The sequence below is a fragment of the Triturus cristatus genome, chromosome 10 (genome assembly GCF_964204655.1).
Source record: "Triturus cristatus chromosome 10, aTriCri1.1, whole genome shotgun sequence".
NCBI lineage: Eukaryota > Metazoa > Chordata > Amphibia > Caudata > Salamandridae > Triturus > Triturus cristatus.
Window position 1 is genome coordinate 1,224,766,341 of NC_140593.1, and position 14,328 is coordinate 1,224,780,668.

A 14,328-nucleotide genomic window follows, 5' to 3' on the forward strand; every position below is an offset into this window, starting at 1 on the left:
AAATACTTAAAAGGAAGGTTTTAGGTCTGTGTTAGAGCTGTCAGCCCTTTGGGTGGTCCCTCCTCATCATTATTTATTTTGTCCCACTTCTGCCTCAAACCCTATTATAATTTTTCCTTTTTGGGAACCACCAGACTTTTTAGTGTTGATGCAGGGTCAGGGAGCCATTTTCCCTACCCCTGGAACTTCTGTCTGAGCCACAAAATGGTGGCCACCCATTGTCACCTGTGACATCACCAGAACTCACTGGAGGTTTCTAGAACCTTCTGTAACATTCTAGAACCCTGTGACAGTGGGAGGCAGTTTAGAATGTTGGGAGGCCATCTCAGAGTGGCAGTTGGCATCTGACTGGAGAAGAGAGAGGACAGAGATAGAAGGAGGTCGGAGTAAGGCAGCAGAGGTGGAAACCAGTGCTTGGAGTGGGGTCCAGAAACCCACCCTTGATGCTAGTCTCTACTGACCAAGCCCAACCTAAAGCCCTGTGTGGGATCAAGAACAGAAGAACCATCTTAAAGGACTGAATATTTGGAACAGGCCTTAAAGAAGAAGAACAGCAAGTTCCTGACCTGTTTAGCAGTGTCCTCCTGAAGTCCTGACGTCGAGAAGCCTGGAGACCTGGGGCCTGAGGTCGAGAAGCGGCGCTGACAGAAAGCAGACGTCGTACCCGGAGCCGCCAAAGGTCGAGTGAGGGCGCCGACGGAGGTCGTGGAGAGTCACCGGAGGTCGAGTAAGGAGTAACCCGAGGTCGAGTGAGGGCGCCGACGGAGGTCGTGGAGAGGCGCCGGAGGTCGAGTCGGGAGTCACCTGAGGTCGAGGTGAGGCGTCGACGGGGGAGTGAAGTCCGCCCACCGGAGTCGCCGGAAACTGAGGTGAAGCGCGCCGGAGGTCGGGAGTGGAGATCGCACTCCGGAGACACCAGGAAGTGGGGAGTCCGAGTCCCTGCGACGCCGGAAGGTGACATCGAGACGAGGCCGTCCAGCGACATCGAGTCGAGACCGTCCAGCGACATCGAGCCGAGGCCGCCCAGCGACATCCAGCCGAGGCCGCCCAGCGACATCCAGCCGAGGCCGCCCAGCGACATCGAGTCGAGACCGCCCAGCGACATCGAGTCGAGACCGCCCAGCGACATCGAGTCGAGACCGCCCAGCGACATCGAGTCGAGACTGCCCAGCGACATCGAGTCGAGACCGCCCAGCGACATCGATCCGGAGCCGCCTCACTGCGTCGACACGGTGCCGAGCGGAGCCGATCATCGTGAAAAGGGCAGTAAGTGGTAGAGGGGGTGTTTAAGGCCCCGTGGAGCCCTAAAAGACCATTCTAGGGGCTAGAGGGGTGTTAGAACCAGCCTGGGAGTGCCAGGGGTGAACTAGGACTGGTGCAGTGACATCTGTGAGGGGCTGTGTAGTTTGGAGGGCCAGATCTTTAGGTTACCCTTGTTCTGACTCAGCTTAGGCCCCAGCCTTGACCAATCTAGGTGGGACACCCCCATGCCATCCAAGTGTCCTTAAGTTGTGTATGGGCAAAGTAAGACCAAGTGACCTCATGAAAATGTTTTGAACTGTAACTGTCATTGATTGTTTTACTTTATTTATTGGAAGTGCTTTATATATTGTCATCCACTAATTTATTCCTGCACTATATTTATTGTCTGACTGTATTTATTTGCCATCTGTAATTATTGCACATCTATTTATTCCTTGCTTATTTATGACCTGAACCTATTTATTGAAATTCCAATGTAGTATTATTTATTTGACCTGCACTTTCAAGGAGAATCTTAATGTCTTGTATTTATGTAATGAAACCTGCAACTAAGAGAAAATAAGATAAAGACATATATATTTTCAATTTGACTGGCATTATTTTTACGGTGTAGTGTCGTTTTTAGAACGGATGAACGCATGGTTATTGTGAGGGTGTGACGTACGCTTAACACGGTGCCTGACCCCAACCGCTCGAGCCAGGCTACCATTGTGCTGGGAACCTGGTGACTGCTAACCCGGTTTCCAACATAAAATTGGTGGCAGCGGTGGGATAGAGCTGTGCTTGCGTCTACTCGACAATAACTGTGGGTAGTCCATAGGCCTACACCGGGAGTTTTCTCCAAGCGGACTTCCTAATTTTGAGTTTTGTTTTTTTCCAAATTTACTTCTGGTGGTGGGAGGAGGTATTACAAAAGGTACCCCCCTGCATAGCTTCTGTAAGCAACTGTCTTCTATCCTGAGTGGGCAAAATGGAGTTTGTATTGGAGGATGTGGAAACTTACACTGTGGCCCAACTCAGAGAGTTTTGTGAGCGAGAGGGGGTGTTTTGTCCCCAAGGTGCAAAGAAGGGTGAGCTTTAGACCAGCTTAAGGGCTTGGGGGGAGGCACGACGAGAAAGTAAGGTTGAGAAGGAGGACAGGGATGGAGAGCCTGACAGCGAGGAGGCTGGTTTGTACCAACCTGAGGTGGGGAACCTAGTGGCAGGGCCCAGAACACTTTCAAGGAAGGGCAGCAGTGTCTCGAGCAATGGCTTATTAGAAGCAGAATTCACTGACCGGAGGGAGAAAAGACAGCTCACATGGGATTTGGCGAAGCTGGAGAAAGAAAAGGAGGAACGGAGGATGGCTCACGAGTTGAGGCTCAGGGAGATAGATCTCCAGATCCTACGGGTCGGGGCACACCCTGTTCCTAGTGTTGGCAGCGAAGAAAGAGAAATCACCAGGGAATCCAAACCCTATTTGCCAAAAGACATAGTAGCTAGCTATAGTGTGGGTGATGATATCGCCAGGTGGCTAGCAGCCTATGAGGTCTCCTTAAGAGTCCATGGGGTTCCAGAGAAATATTGGGGAGGGGGATTGTATAGATACATGCCTCCAGCTGGTAGGGATACATTATTGGCCCTGGAGCAGGATGAGCAGACCCACTACCCCACCATGAAAGTGGCGCTCGTGAGGAAGTTTGGATTAACACCCGAGAAGTACAGACAGAAGTTCCGGGGTAGCCACAAACTGGGCACACAGAATTGGGTGGATTTCCTGGACTATGCAAAAAAGGCATTGGAGGGTTGGATACAGGGCAGCGAGGTGAGGGACTACGAGGGGTTGTTTGATTTGATGTTGAAGGAACACCTGCTCGAAAAATGTTTCCCTGAACTGCGTCAACACCTGGTGGATGGCAAGCTGACCAATCCCCGGAAGCTTGCTGAGGAGGCGGACATTTGGGCTAGTACCCGGGTGTCCACAAGGGGGACTGGAGGGGACTCTCAAAGGACCGGACAGGGCGCCCCCCAGAAGAAAGAGGGAGGGGAAAAGAAAACGGAGTTCTCTAAAGGCCCCCAAAATAGTTTCCAAGGGAAGGGAACAAGATTCACCCCTAGGGCTAACCCACCCAGAAACCCTAATCCTGGCCAGAGTCAGCAGCCAAGGGTTGTCCATTGCTTCGAGTGCGGTGGTGTCGGACACTATAAGGGAGATGTGAAGTGCCCGAAAAGACCACCCCCTCCCATCAGAGGAAAGGCCCCCGGAGTAGCTAGTGTAGTGCTCGGGGAGGAGATGCCCATAGGTAAGGGAAGGGAGTGGGCGGGTGTCACTTTAGTGTCCCTGGGAGAACGGGAGATGGTTCCTAAGATCCAGGTGCCCGCAAATACCACAAAGTATGGGCAGTGGGTCACCATCAACGGCCAAAGAGGGGAGGCTCTGAGAGACACAGGAGCCAGTATGACTATGGTACGTAGCCAACTGGTGTCTCCAGAGCAGGTGATTCCCCATGTACTCCACCCTGCCGCGATGGCTGACGGCAGAATGGGCCACTATCCGGTGGCCGAGGTTCCATTTGAATGGGAAGGGGTTGCAGGTTTGCTTCGAGTTGCCGTAAGCCCTGCCGTGCCAGTCGATTGTCTGCTGGGGAATGACATGGAGCATAATGCTTGGAAAGAGGTGGAATACCGGACTCATGCTGAGATGCTGGGTACACCTGACTGGGCCTGTGTCAGCACAGGGTCTGCGACTACCCGGAGAGGGAGTTTGTTTAGGCTGGAGCCTGGAACAAAGGCACAGCCGGCTGCCGACCAAGGGAAGAACCGAGGGTAGGAGGAGCCTGCCTCGGCATCCGCGCCCCGTGTGACGGATAGGCCACCGGAGGTGGTGGACCAGGAGTCCGCGGAGGGGGATGTTACCGAACTGGAGGACCTACCCATCCCGGCCGAGTGGCACGTGGAGGGAGGGCCGACCAGGGAGGAATTCTGCAAGGGCCAGAAGGAGTGTCCTACCCTTGAGGGACTGAGGCGACAGGCCGAAGCCCAGGCAGCAGGGAACGTTGAGGGGAACTACCACATTTACTGGGAGGATGGCCTCCTCTACAGTGAACCCAAGGCACCCATGCACGGATCGTCACGGGCCTTGGTTGTCCCTCAACGTTACCGAGCCTTTCTCCTGGAATTGGCTCATGAAATCCCCTTGGCAGGACACCTGGGGCAAGACAAAACCTTTGCCCGGCTTGTCCCACACTTTTATTGGCCTCAAATGAAAATGTCGTCCGACACCTACTGCCGGACGTGTGTGTCTTGTCAAGCCAGTGGGAAAACAGGGGTGAAGCTGAAAGCTCCCCTGGAACCACTTCCTGTCGTTAGCACCCCCTTTGAAAGGGTGGGCATCGACATTGTGGGTCCGTTAGATCCGCCTACTACAGCTGGTCACAGGTTTATCCTGGTTTTGGTGGATCATGCCACACGGTACCCAGAGGCTATACCTCTGAGGACCATTACGGCACCTGTTGTGGCTAGGGCCCTGATGGGAATCTTTACCCGAGTGGGTTTTCCCAAGGAAGTTGTGTCCGACAGGGGGACCAACTTCATGTCAGCATATATGCGGGCGATGTGGAAGGAGTGTGGAGTGACCTACCGGTTCACCACTCCTTACCACCCCCAGACCAATGGTCTGGTGGAGAGGTTCAATAAAACCTTGAAAGGCATGATCAGAAGTCTGTCTGAAAGCCTGCGGAGGAAATGGGACGTCCTCCTACCCTGTCTATTGTTTTCTTACAGGGAAGTGCCACAGAAGGGAGTGGGCTTCAGCCCCTTCGAGCTTTTGTATGGGCACCCTGTGCGTGGACCTCTCAGCCTGGTGAGAGACGGATGGGAAAGAACTCCCAGAAAGCTTCCCCAGGACGTGGTGAGCTACATGCTGGCCTTCCGGAGCCAAATGGCTAAGTTGTGGAAGCAAGCTTCTGACAACTTGGAAGCCAGCAAAGCAGTGATGAAGGCGTGGTATGACCACAATGCTCACCCGGTGGAGTTGGAGCCTGGCCAGAAGGTGTGGGTGATCGAACCAGGAGAGCTTAGCGCCCTCCAGGATCGCTGGTCAGGACCCTTTGAGGTGTTGGAGAAGAAGGGTAAGGCTACCTACTTGGTGGATCTGAAGACCCCTCGCCAGCCCCTACGGGTGCTGCATGCCAACCGCCTCAAACCCCACCATGAGAGGCCCGAAGTCATATTGTTAATGGTGACTGACGGAGCAGAGGACGTGGAAAGCGAGCCTCTCCCCGACTTATTTGCGTCTCAAGAGAAGGATGGGTTGGTGGAGGGAGTGATTCTCTCCCCGTCCCTAACTCCTGAACAGCAGGAGGACTGCCGCCAGGTCCTGGGGCAGTACTCTTCGCTGTTCTCCCTTGTTCCGGGTAGGACTCACCTGTGTGTCCATGACGTGGACACAGGAGACAGCCCACCTGTGAAGTCAAAGATCTACCGGATGACAGACAAGGTGAAGGCCAGCATTCACAGTGAAGTCACTAAGATGCTGGAGCTAGGAGTGATTGAACCTTCCAGCAGCCCCTGGTCCAGTCCGGTGGTACTAGTGCCAAAAGCTGCACCACCGGGTGCCCAACCGGAACCGAGGTTCTGTGTGGACTACCGGGGACTGAACTCAGTGACCAAGACTGATGCTCATCCGATCCCGAGGGCGGATGAACTGATTGACCGGCTGGGAGCTGCCCAATATTTGAGTACCTTTGACCTTACATCCGGGTACTGGCAGATCTCTCTGACTGATGGAGCTAAGGAAAGGTCAGCCTTCTCCACGCCCAAGGGCCACTACCAGTTCTGCGTGATGCCCTTTGGGCTCAAGAACGCCCCTGCCACGTTTCAGCGTCTGGTGAACCAGATCCTAACCGGAATGGAGAGTTTCTCTGCTGCTTATCTGGATGACATTGCCGTCTTCAGTAACAGCTGGGAGGATCACTTGCGTCACCTGCAAACTGTTCTCCAGGCCCTGAAACACGCTGGTTTAACGATCAAGGCCAGTAAATGCCAGATCGGGCAGGGGTCGGTAGTGTACCTTGGACACTTGGTGGGTAGGGGAGCGGTGCAACCCCTCCAGGCGAAAATCGAGGCTATTATGGCCTGGGAACCCCCCAAGACTCAGACGGAGGTCCGAGCTTTTCTGGGCCTCACAGGATATTACCGCCGCTTCGTGAAGGGGTACGGGACCATTGTGGCCCCCCTCACGGAGCTTACGTCCAAGAAGCAACCTCGACGGGTAGTCTGGACGGAGGCTTGTCAGCAGGCCTTTGTGAAACTGAAGCAAGCCATGTGCGAGGCCCCGGTCTTAAGGGCCCCAGACTTTTCCAAGGAGTTCATTGTCCAGACGGATGCATCGAAACGTGGCATTGGGGCAGTGTTATCGCAACTCAATGAAGAGGGTCTGGATCAACCCGTAGTCTTCCTATCCCGGAGACTACTTCCCAGGGAACAGAAGTGGAGTGCAATAGAGCGTGAAGCCTTTGCCGTGGTATGGGCTCTGAAGAAGTTGCGGCCATACCTGTTTGGCTCGCACTTCCTAGTTCAGACCGACCACAGACCCCTTCGGTGGCTGATGCAGATGAAGGGGGAGAATCCCAAGTTGCTAAGGTGGTCTATCTCCCTACAGGGAATGGACTTTCAGGTGGAACATCGGCCTGGAGTGGACCACGCCAATGCAGACGGTCTCTCAAGGTATTTCCGCCTTAGTGATGAGAACTCCCAAGGGGTTGGGTAGCTCTCCCCACTTTCAGCTGGGGGGGGGGGGGACGCATGTTAGACCTGTCAGCCCTTTGGGTGGTCCCTCCTCATCATTATTTATTTTGTCCCACTTCTGCCTCAAACCCTATTATAATTTTTCCTTTTTGGGAACCACCAGACTTTTTAGTGTTGATGCAGGGTCAGGGAGCCATTTTCCCTACCCCTGGAACTCCTGTCTGAGGGCCTGAGCCACAAAATGGTGGCCACCCATTGTCACCTGTGACATCACCAGAACCCACTGGAGGTTTCTAGAACCTTCTGTAACATTCTAGAACCCTGTGACAGTGGGAGGCAGTTTAGAATGTTGGGAGGCCATCTCAGAGTGGCAGTTGGCATCTGACTGGAGAAGAGAGAGGACAGAGATAGAAGGAGGTCGGAGTAAGGCAGCAGAGGTGGAAACCAGTGCTTGGAGTGGGGTCCAGAAACCCACCCTTGATGCTAGTCTCTACTGACCAAGCCCAACCTAAAGCCCTGTGTGGGATCAAGAACAGAAGAACCATCTTAAAGGACTGAATATTTGGAACAGGCCTTAAAGAAGAAGAACAGCAAGTTCCTGACCTGTTTAGCAGTGTCCCCCTGAAGTCCTGACGTCGAGAAGCCTGGAGACCTGGGGCCTGAGGTCGAGAAGCGGCGCTGACAGAAAGCAGACGTCGTACCCGGAGCCGCCAGAGGTCGAGTGAGGGCGCCGACGGAGGTCGTGGAGAGTCACCGGAGGTCGAGTAAGGAGTAACCCGAGGTCGAGTGAGGGCGCCGACGGAGGTCGTGGAGAGGCGCCGGAGGTCGAGTCGGAAGTCACCTGAGGTCGAGGTGAGGCGTCGACGGGGGAGTGAAGTCCGCCCACCGGAGTCGCCGGAAACTGAGGTGAAGCGCGCCGGAGGTCGGGAGTGGAGATCGCACTCCGGAGACACCAGGAAGTGGGGAGTCCGAGTCCCTGCGACGCCGGAAGGCGACATCGAGACGAGGCCGTCCAGCGACATCGAGTCGAGACCGTCCAGCGACATCGAGTCGAGGCCGCCCAGCGTCATCGAGCCGAGGCCGCCCAGCGTCATCGAGCCGAGGCCGCCCAGCGACATCGAGCCGAGGCCGCCCAGCGACATCGAGCCGAGGCCGCCCAGCGACATCGAGCCGAGGCCGCCCAGCGACATCGAGCCGAGACCGCCCAGCGACATCGAGTCGAGACCGCCCAGCGACATCGAGTTGAGACCGCCCAGCGACATCGATCCTGAGCCGCCTCACGGCGTCGACACGGTGCCGAGCGGAGCCGATCATCGTGAAAAGGGCAGTAAGTGGTAGAGCGGGTGTTTAAGGCCCCGTGGAGCCCTAAAAGACCATTCTAGGGGCTAGAGGGGTGTTAGAACCAGCCTGGGAGTGCCAGGGGTGAACTAAGACTGGTGCAGTGACATCTGTGAGGGGCTGTGTAGTTTGGAGGGCCAGATCTTTAGGTTACCCTTGTTCTGCCTCAGCTTAGGCCCCAGCCTTGACCAATCTAGGTGGGACACCCCCATGCCATCCAAGTGTCCTTAAGTTGTGTATGGGCAAAGTAAGACCAAGTGACCTCATGAAAATGTTTTGAACTGTAACTGTCATTGATTGTTTTACTTTATTTATTGGAAGTGCTTTATTTATTGGCATCCACTAATTTATTCCTGCACTATATTTATTGTCTGACTGTATTTATTTGCCATCTGTAATTATTGCACATCTATTTATTCCTTGCTTATTTATGACCTGAACCTATTTATTGAAATTCCAATGTAGTATTATTTATTTGACCTGCACTTTCAAGGAGAATCTTATTGTCTTGTATTTATGTAATGAAACCTGCAACTAAGAGAAAATAAGATAAAGACATATATATTTTCAATTTGACTGGCATTATTTTTACGGTGTAGTGTCGTTTTTGGAACGGATGAACGCATGGTTATTGTGAGGGTGTGACGTACGCTTAACACAGTGCCTGACCCCAACCACTCGAGCCAGGCTACCATTGTGCTGGGAACCTGGTGACTGCTAACCCGGTTGCCCGGTTTCCAACAGTCTGTCAAAAAGGGTCATTTTGACAGATTTAATTTACAGTTAAATCCTGCACAGCCAGGCTACTGGTAACAGTCCGTTTACATTGTCACTGAGTTGGATGGCACAATAGATGCTGCAGTCCCATAGTGACATTCAACTTAAAGGCCCTGGGTACCCCTTTTGGACCATATACTAGCGATGTATAGGTAAGTTAAATATGCCAATCAGGAGTTTACCAATTTTACAAGGAGGAGCAGAAGCACAGGCTGGTGGTTACCATTGGTTAGCAGGGGTAAAAGACACAGAGTCCTAGTGCAAGCAAAAAGGCAAACAAATTCAGGGGTCATGTTGCATAAAGTTAAAAATTTCCAACAGTGATATTGAACCAGCATCTGGTACCAATGGAGATGCCGGTTATGATATTAAAGACTTACTTGATAATCTTTCAAGATGCACTTGAATCGAGGGTAGAAATGGGTGTTTAATTTCAGCCGAGTAGGAAAGCACCAGCCTAATGTCACTGGTATACAGATACTGACGCCATGACACTAGAGGAAGGCCAAGTCAACCTCCAAATCAAAAGATTTATGCAAAAAGCCTATCACTTCTTTGAAAGATGTGGGTACCAATGCCAAACCAACTTCATCGTCATCTAAGCCTGTTCTGGGAATACCGAGACAGTATTATACCCCTTCCAGCACGGTTTGAACTAGGACAGGCCCACACATGGCGAGGTCTTCTCTCTGACTCTCCCTTGGCAGTCACCTTGAAGATCATCTCTGCAAGCCGCTCTCCTGGATCATACTTTTGCAAGCCTTCAATCCAGTATTGACCTTTCCTAAATCGTTTCTGAGCCTGTCCCTTATGATGATGCTGCAAGGTCTTTCTTGTTCTTGATCTTTTCTGGAAATGTATCTTTGGTATCGACTTCTCCTTTGCTGGAGTGGTGTGAGACTAAGGGCCAGATTAGGATGTTGGCGGATGGATACTTGGCGAATGGGATGATACTCCATCACAAACGTGATGGATATCCCATCCGCTGTATTACAAGTTCCATTACATCCTAATCAGGTCCTAGGACTGGAGATGAGCTAACTCTGCAAAAGGAGCCAAGAGCACCAGAAGTTAGATGTACCGTAGTGCAGGCTCGATGTTGAGACAAGAAGAGACACCTTGATTAATCGAGAAGTTGTCAATGTCAAGAGACTGCAAAATCGAAGAATACTTCAGCATCGAGCCAGAGTAACATCAACATTGGATACCTATAAGAGAGCAGAGATGACACCAAGGAACAAAAGATCAGCCCCCAGATGTGCGAGATCTTGTTTTCTTTGGAGCAGGGGAGAGAACAGGCCTTGTCGCTTACATTCCATGAAATTCGAAAGAGGGAAAGAGTGCAATTACAATACACTTGAGCATTGCTTTATTCAAGGAGACAAAAATGCCCATTTAGACATGTGTTCCCCTCCACACAATGTTGCATGGAAATATAGACCCAATCATTGTCAATTACCGAAACATCTTTGCTACCTTCAACACAGTGTCCTTGAGGGGAAAAAGAGCACATACGTCATGCCTCCCCTTATCCACAAACAGCATTCCACAAAGGCTAATTAAGGAAGAAAAAGAAGCTCGTACTTTAAAGGTTTTTTTTATTGCAATGGGCCGGCTTGTTGCCTTTAGAATATCTCCTTTACGGATTTCCCATTACCAAAGACTTGTGCGTCACCTACTGGACCACTCTGCTCATTTTGCTCACAACTCTGAGCTGTATTCCACCCTAAGTCACACAGTGAGAACAAAAGCTCCCACACTTAGTGCCCACGCACTTGTTATCTGCCTTCTGCACAATCTTCTCTGAGCACAGAGGGAAACAACCCGCACTGATGAGCTCATGTGTATTCATTGGTTGCTTTCTAGATGTGGGAGAAAAGAAACTGGAATTTATTTATTGAGTTTTATATAGCGCTGGCTAGACCCGGAGGTATCAGAGCGCTTTACATGAGGAAGAAACATTGTTTCAGAACATGGTTACAAAGTTACATCAGTTACTGGGGCTTAGTTACAGGAATTACATGAGTACAAAAGCATAGCATAAACATGAGGTAAAAAATAGGCAAGGGGAGAGAAGATTAGGGGGGAGAGGGAAGGAATAGGGGAGGTAGATAGAGAAACATGGAGGGAAGAGGAGGGGGAGGATGTAGAAGGCACAACAGGGAGGCGAGGAAAAACAGTGTCCGAAGACCGGCTGGGTAGGTGACGGCCAAGGGGTGAACCAGAGCCAAACTCCTCTATAGCTGCGTGGGACAGCTCCACCAGTCATCGGCCAAAGGTTGCTCGGGCACCGCAGTACATACAGAAAGGTCATAGTTTCCGTCTAGGGGGGCATAGTCCAAACGTTCCATCGAGCGTGCTGGTCACGGTGTACGGTGCTGTGCTCTCTGCGGTAATGGGATAAAAACCCAGGCCTCCGCTGTGTGAGACTCCCTTGTCGCTGTGGACTCTCTCAGAGGGGTCTCTGTGACTCCAAGGTATAAAAGCTGGATCCCTCCCCAACAAGGGGAGAAGGAGTGCTTTAGAAAGGGGCCCACTCATGGTGGAAATTATTAGAAAATTGGTGTGTCAGAGGTCCCGAGTGGTGGTCATCTTAGAGTCAGGCATTGGGTACAGCTCAGTACACTCCTCGCGTCTGGTCTTCACACTGTTCCTCTGCGGTCCCAGAGGCCTCCCGCTTGTGACTTCCCTCTTATCTGGAGCATCCTGGGCCTCTGCTACTGAGGTTTGCCCGCTTGGGTTCTACGGCTGCCATTTTAGGATCAGGCGCGCCTCAGGATTCCAAATCCGCTTCCTGCCTGATGCTGCTTCCTTGCCTACGCCTCACTGGCCTTGGGGAGCCCACGTAGGTGCAATCCAGCTGAAGAATGAAATGAAAGAGCAGTAACTAAAATAACATGGCAGACCAGGGCATCTCCACTCAAGGTCACAATAGCGTTGCTGTTGCAGCGGCAGGAAGAGAAGTACGAACAGGACGAAAAGTACGCTCACCCCAGGGAAGAGCTGCCCCTGATACAGCTCCCGTCCGTCTGGAGGTGGCGGGAAGCAGCTCGCTTGTCTCGGCGTGTGTGATCCTGGCAGCGTAGCAATCTGCACAAGATGGTGGACCAGGGCACCATAGAATGTTTGCTGCTTTCTACACACTGACTCCAGGGAGCAGTGCAAAGTGCCAGGTCATAAGTAAGAACGCAAAGTCTGAGCTCTGGGCAAAATGCAAACGGAAGAGGGATCTCAAGACTCGTTCATCACAGGTCCCTCCTGCTCTCACTGTGTGAGGAGGACTAGGACTGGACCACCAGCTCAGACTTGGTGAGATTTGTTTTGCGTGTGGAGGAGCTCTGCTGGGGAAGAGATGTTCAGAGTCTCTTTCACAGCCTATCCGGGATTGTCCGACCGCGCTGTCCTGTAGACCCCCACGGAACGCATCTCCTTCATTGTAACGAGATACCGCATCACCGTGTTGACTTGATTGTACCTCCATTGCCCAAGGTTCACTTCTTGGACTCCCTAAATTCGCTCAGGTCATCGAACCAAGACGAATTTCCATTTTGCCTCGTAAACTCGGAAACTCGAGGCCGTTCCTTCGGAACCTTGACTCGTTCTTGTCATTGGACCCAGACGAATCAATACACTTTTGTACTCGTCTCCACCCGAGGCATTTCGTAAATTGGCAATTCATACTAATTAGTCCTGATGATGATCCTAAAATCCCCCCGTTAAGGATCGAAACGTCGTCGACTATGTGGCTCACCTTACACCAAAACAATCTATGTGTATAAAATGTGGTGAAGGTGACAAACTGTATACTAAGATGTTTCACTATCGAGTATTCTCTGACATAGAAACATCACTGCAATTGCCTGTATGTTTGTCCAAAATACTATGTTCTCCTGATATGTAAGCCACAGGATACAGGCTTGTGTCCCACCAACATTTTGCTTACATCCCTTTGATCACCGCTAAACTATTGTTTCTTATTATAGTCGCCTTGTCCGGCTGGACATAGGCTATAATATAGCACCAATTTTGGCTATATTCATTGTTTTTTGCGAATATTTCTCGTTTTCAGGGACCATTGTCTCTTATAATATGGGAAGCCTTCCAGCAGCACCTCTGGACGAGGGGAGTAACCATTCTTCCCACACAGCACATTACTGCTTCACAACTTGTCAACAAATAATATATTTTGCAGATTCATAAAATATATTCAAATTATTTTACAATTTTCCGACACGTTTTAAAATATTTTTATACTTTACTAATGTCAAAGCTTGTGCAACATCATCTGCCATGATTTCATTAACTATGCAAATGTTTACTCCTCCACTAAACCGCTCGAAAACTTCAGAGCTCAGTGTAGTGTTTTTGGAAGTGGGAGATTCAGAATGTACACACGACTACCATAGAAATGACACCAAAGCATGAGGTCATTCTCCTCTTGAAGGATAGTAAGACACCACATCAACTTCTAAAAAGAGAAGTCCACCTACATCTCATTCCTAATTCTTGGACAAATAAATGTCTGATCTCAGAGCGGAGGTGACGGTTAGCAGGTCTCAGGAGAGCGAGGTCCCAATGTTTCTAGCAGAGGGCTCTGAGATCAGAGCTTATAATTACTTATTGGGAAAGGGAGACAGCAGAGTCATCAGCGTGGCGGCCTTCCACAGCTGTTGTTGAGCATGAAGTAAATCTGTCAAGTTTGCAATCATATCCTCGTCATGCCCCCCAGAGGATTCCTCCTTAGTTCATTACCTACGCAGTAGTCACTTGGGTCTTCCTGCTCCTCATCGTCAGAACCCAACAGTCCCGTTTCAGGCACCACAGGAGTGGGGGGCGTAGAGGGGGGACCCGGAATATAAGGCACTTCCTGGAGGAGGGGTTGTGCATCTTCGATTCGAGAGAGTTGAGGCCTGCAGGTAGAGAACAGAAGCATTGTTACTGACAAGTTTAAAAGCACAGGGAGCTTGAGCTGCGCACGTGTACCATTGTAATTCCAGCTTACCCGTGGGTACCCACAACAGCCAATGAACTCCCCACCCATCACCAAGCTGATGCCAATAATGACCCTGCAATGTGAGCTGGCTGGTCCTACAGCAGAAGGACCACATCAGATTTGCATACGGTTGGCCACTTTCCAGCTGGACCCCAAGACTCTTCAAGGCTTTATTGTCATTGGTGTCATCTCCTTGGCACAGGTTTCTTTATAATGACACTTTCCTCTGC

General features: G+C 51.3%; 1 protein-coding gene across 4 annotated transcripts in view; it reads right to left on the reverse strand.

Annotated features, from left to right (window-relative positions):
* The window catches only part of SRPK3 (SRSF protein kinase 3), a 192,186-nt gene that overhangs the window by 133,835 nt on the left and 44,023 nt on the right, over positions 1-14,328 (reverse strand). For all 4 annotated transcript variants that reach the window (XM_085629782.1, XM_085629785.1, XM_085629783.1 and 1 more), the window contains one exon: positions 13,858-14,015. In XM_085629782.1, coding sequence (XP_085485908.1) covers positions 13,858-14,015 — 158 coding nt within the window. The remainder of the gene's footprint in view (positions 1-13,857; positions 14,016-14,328) is intronic.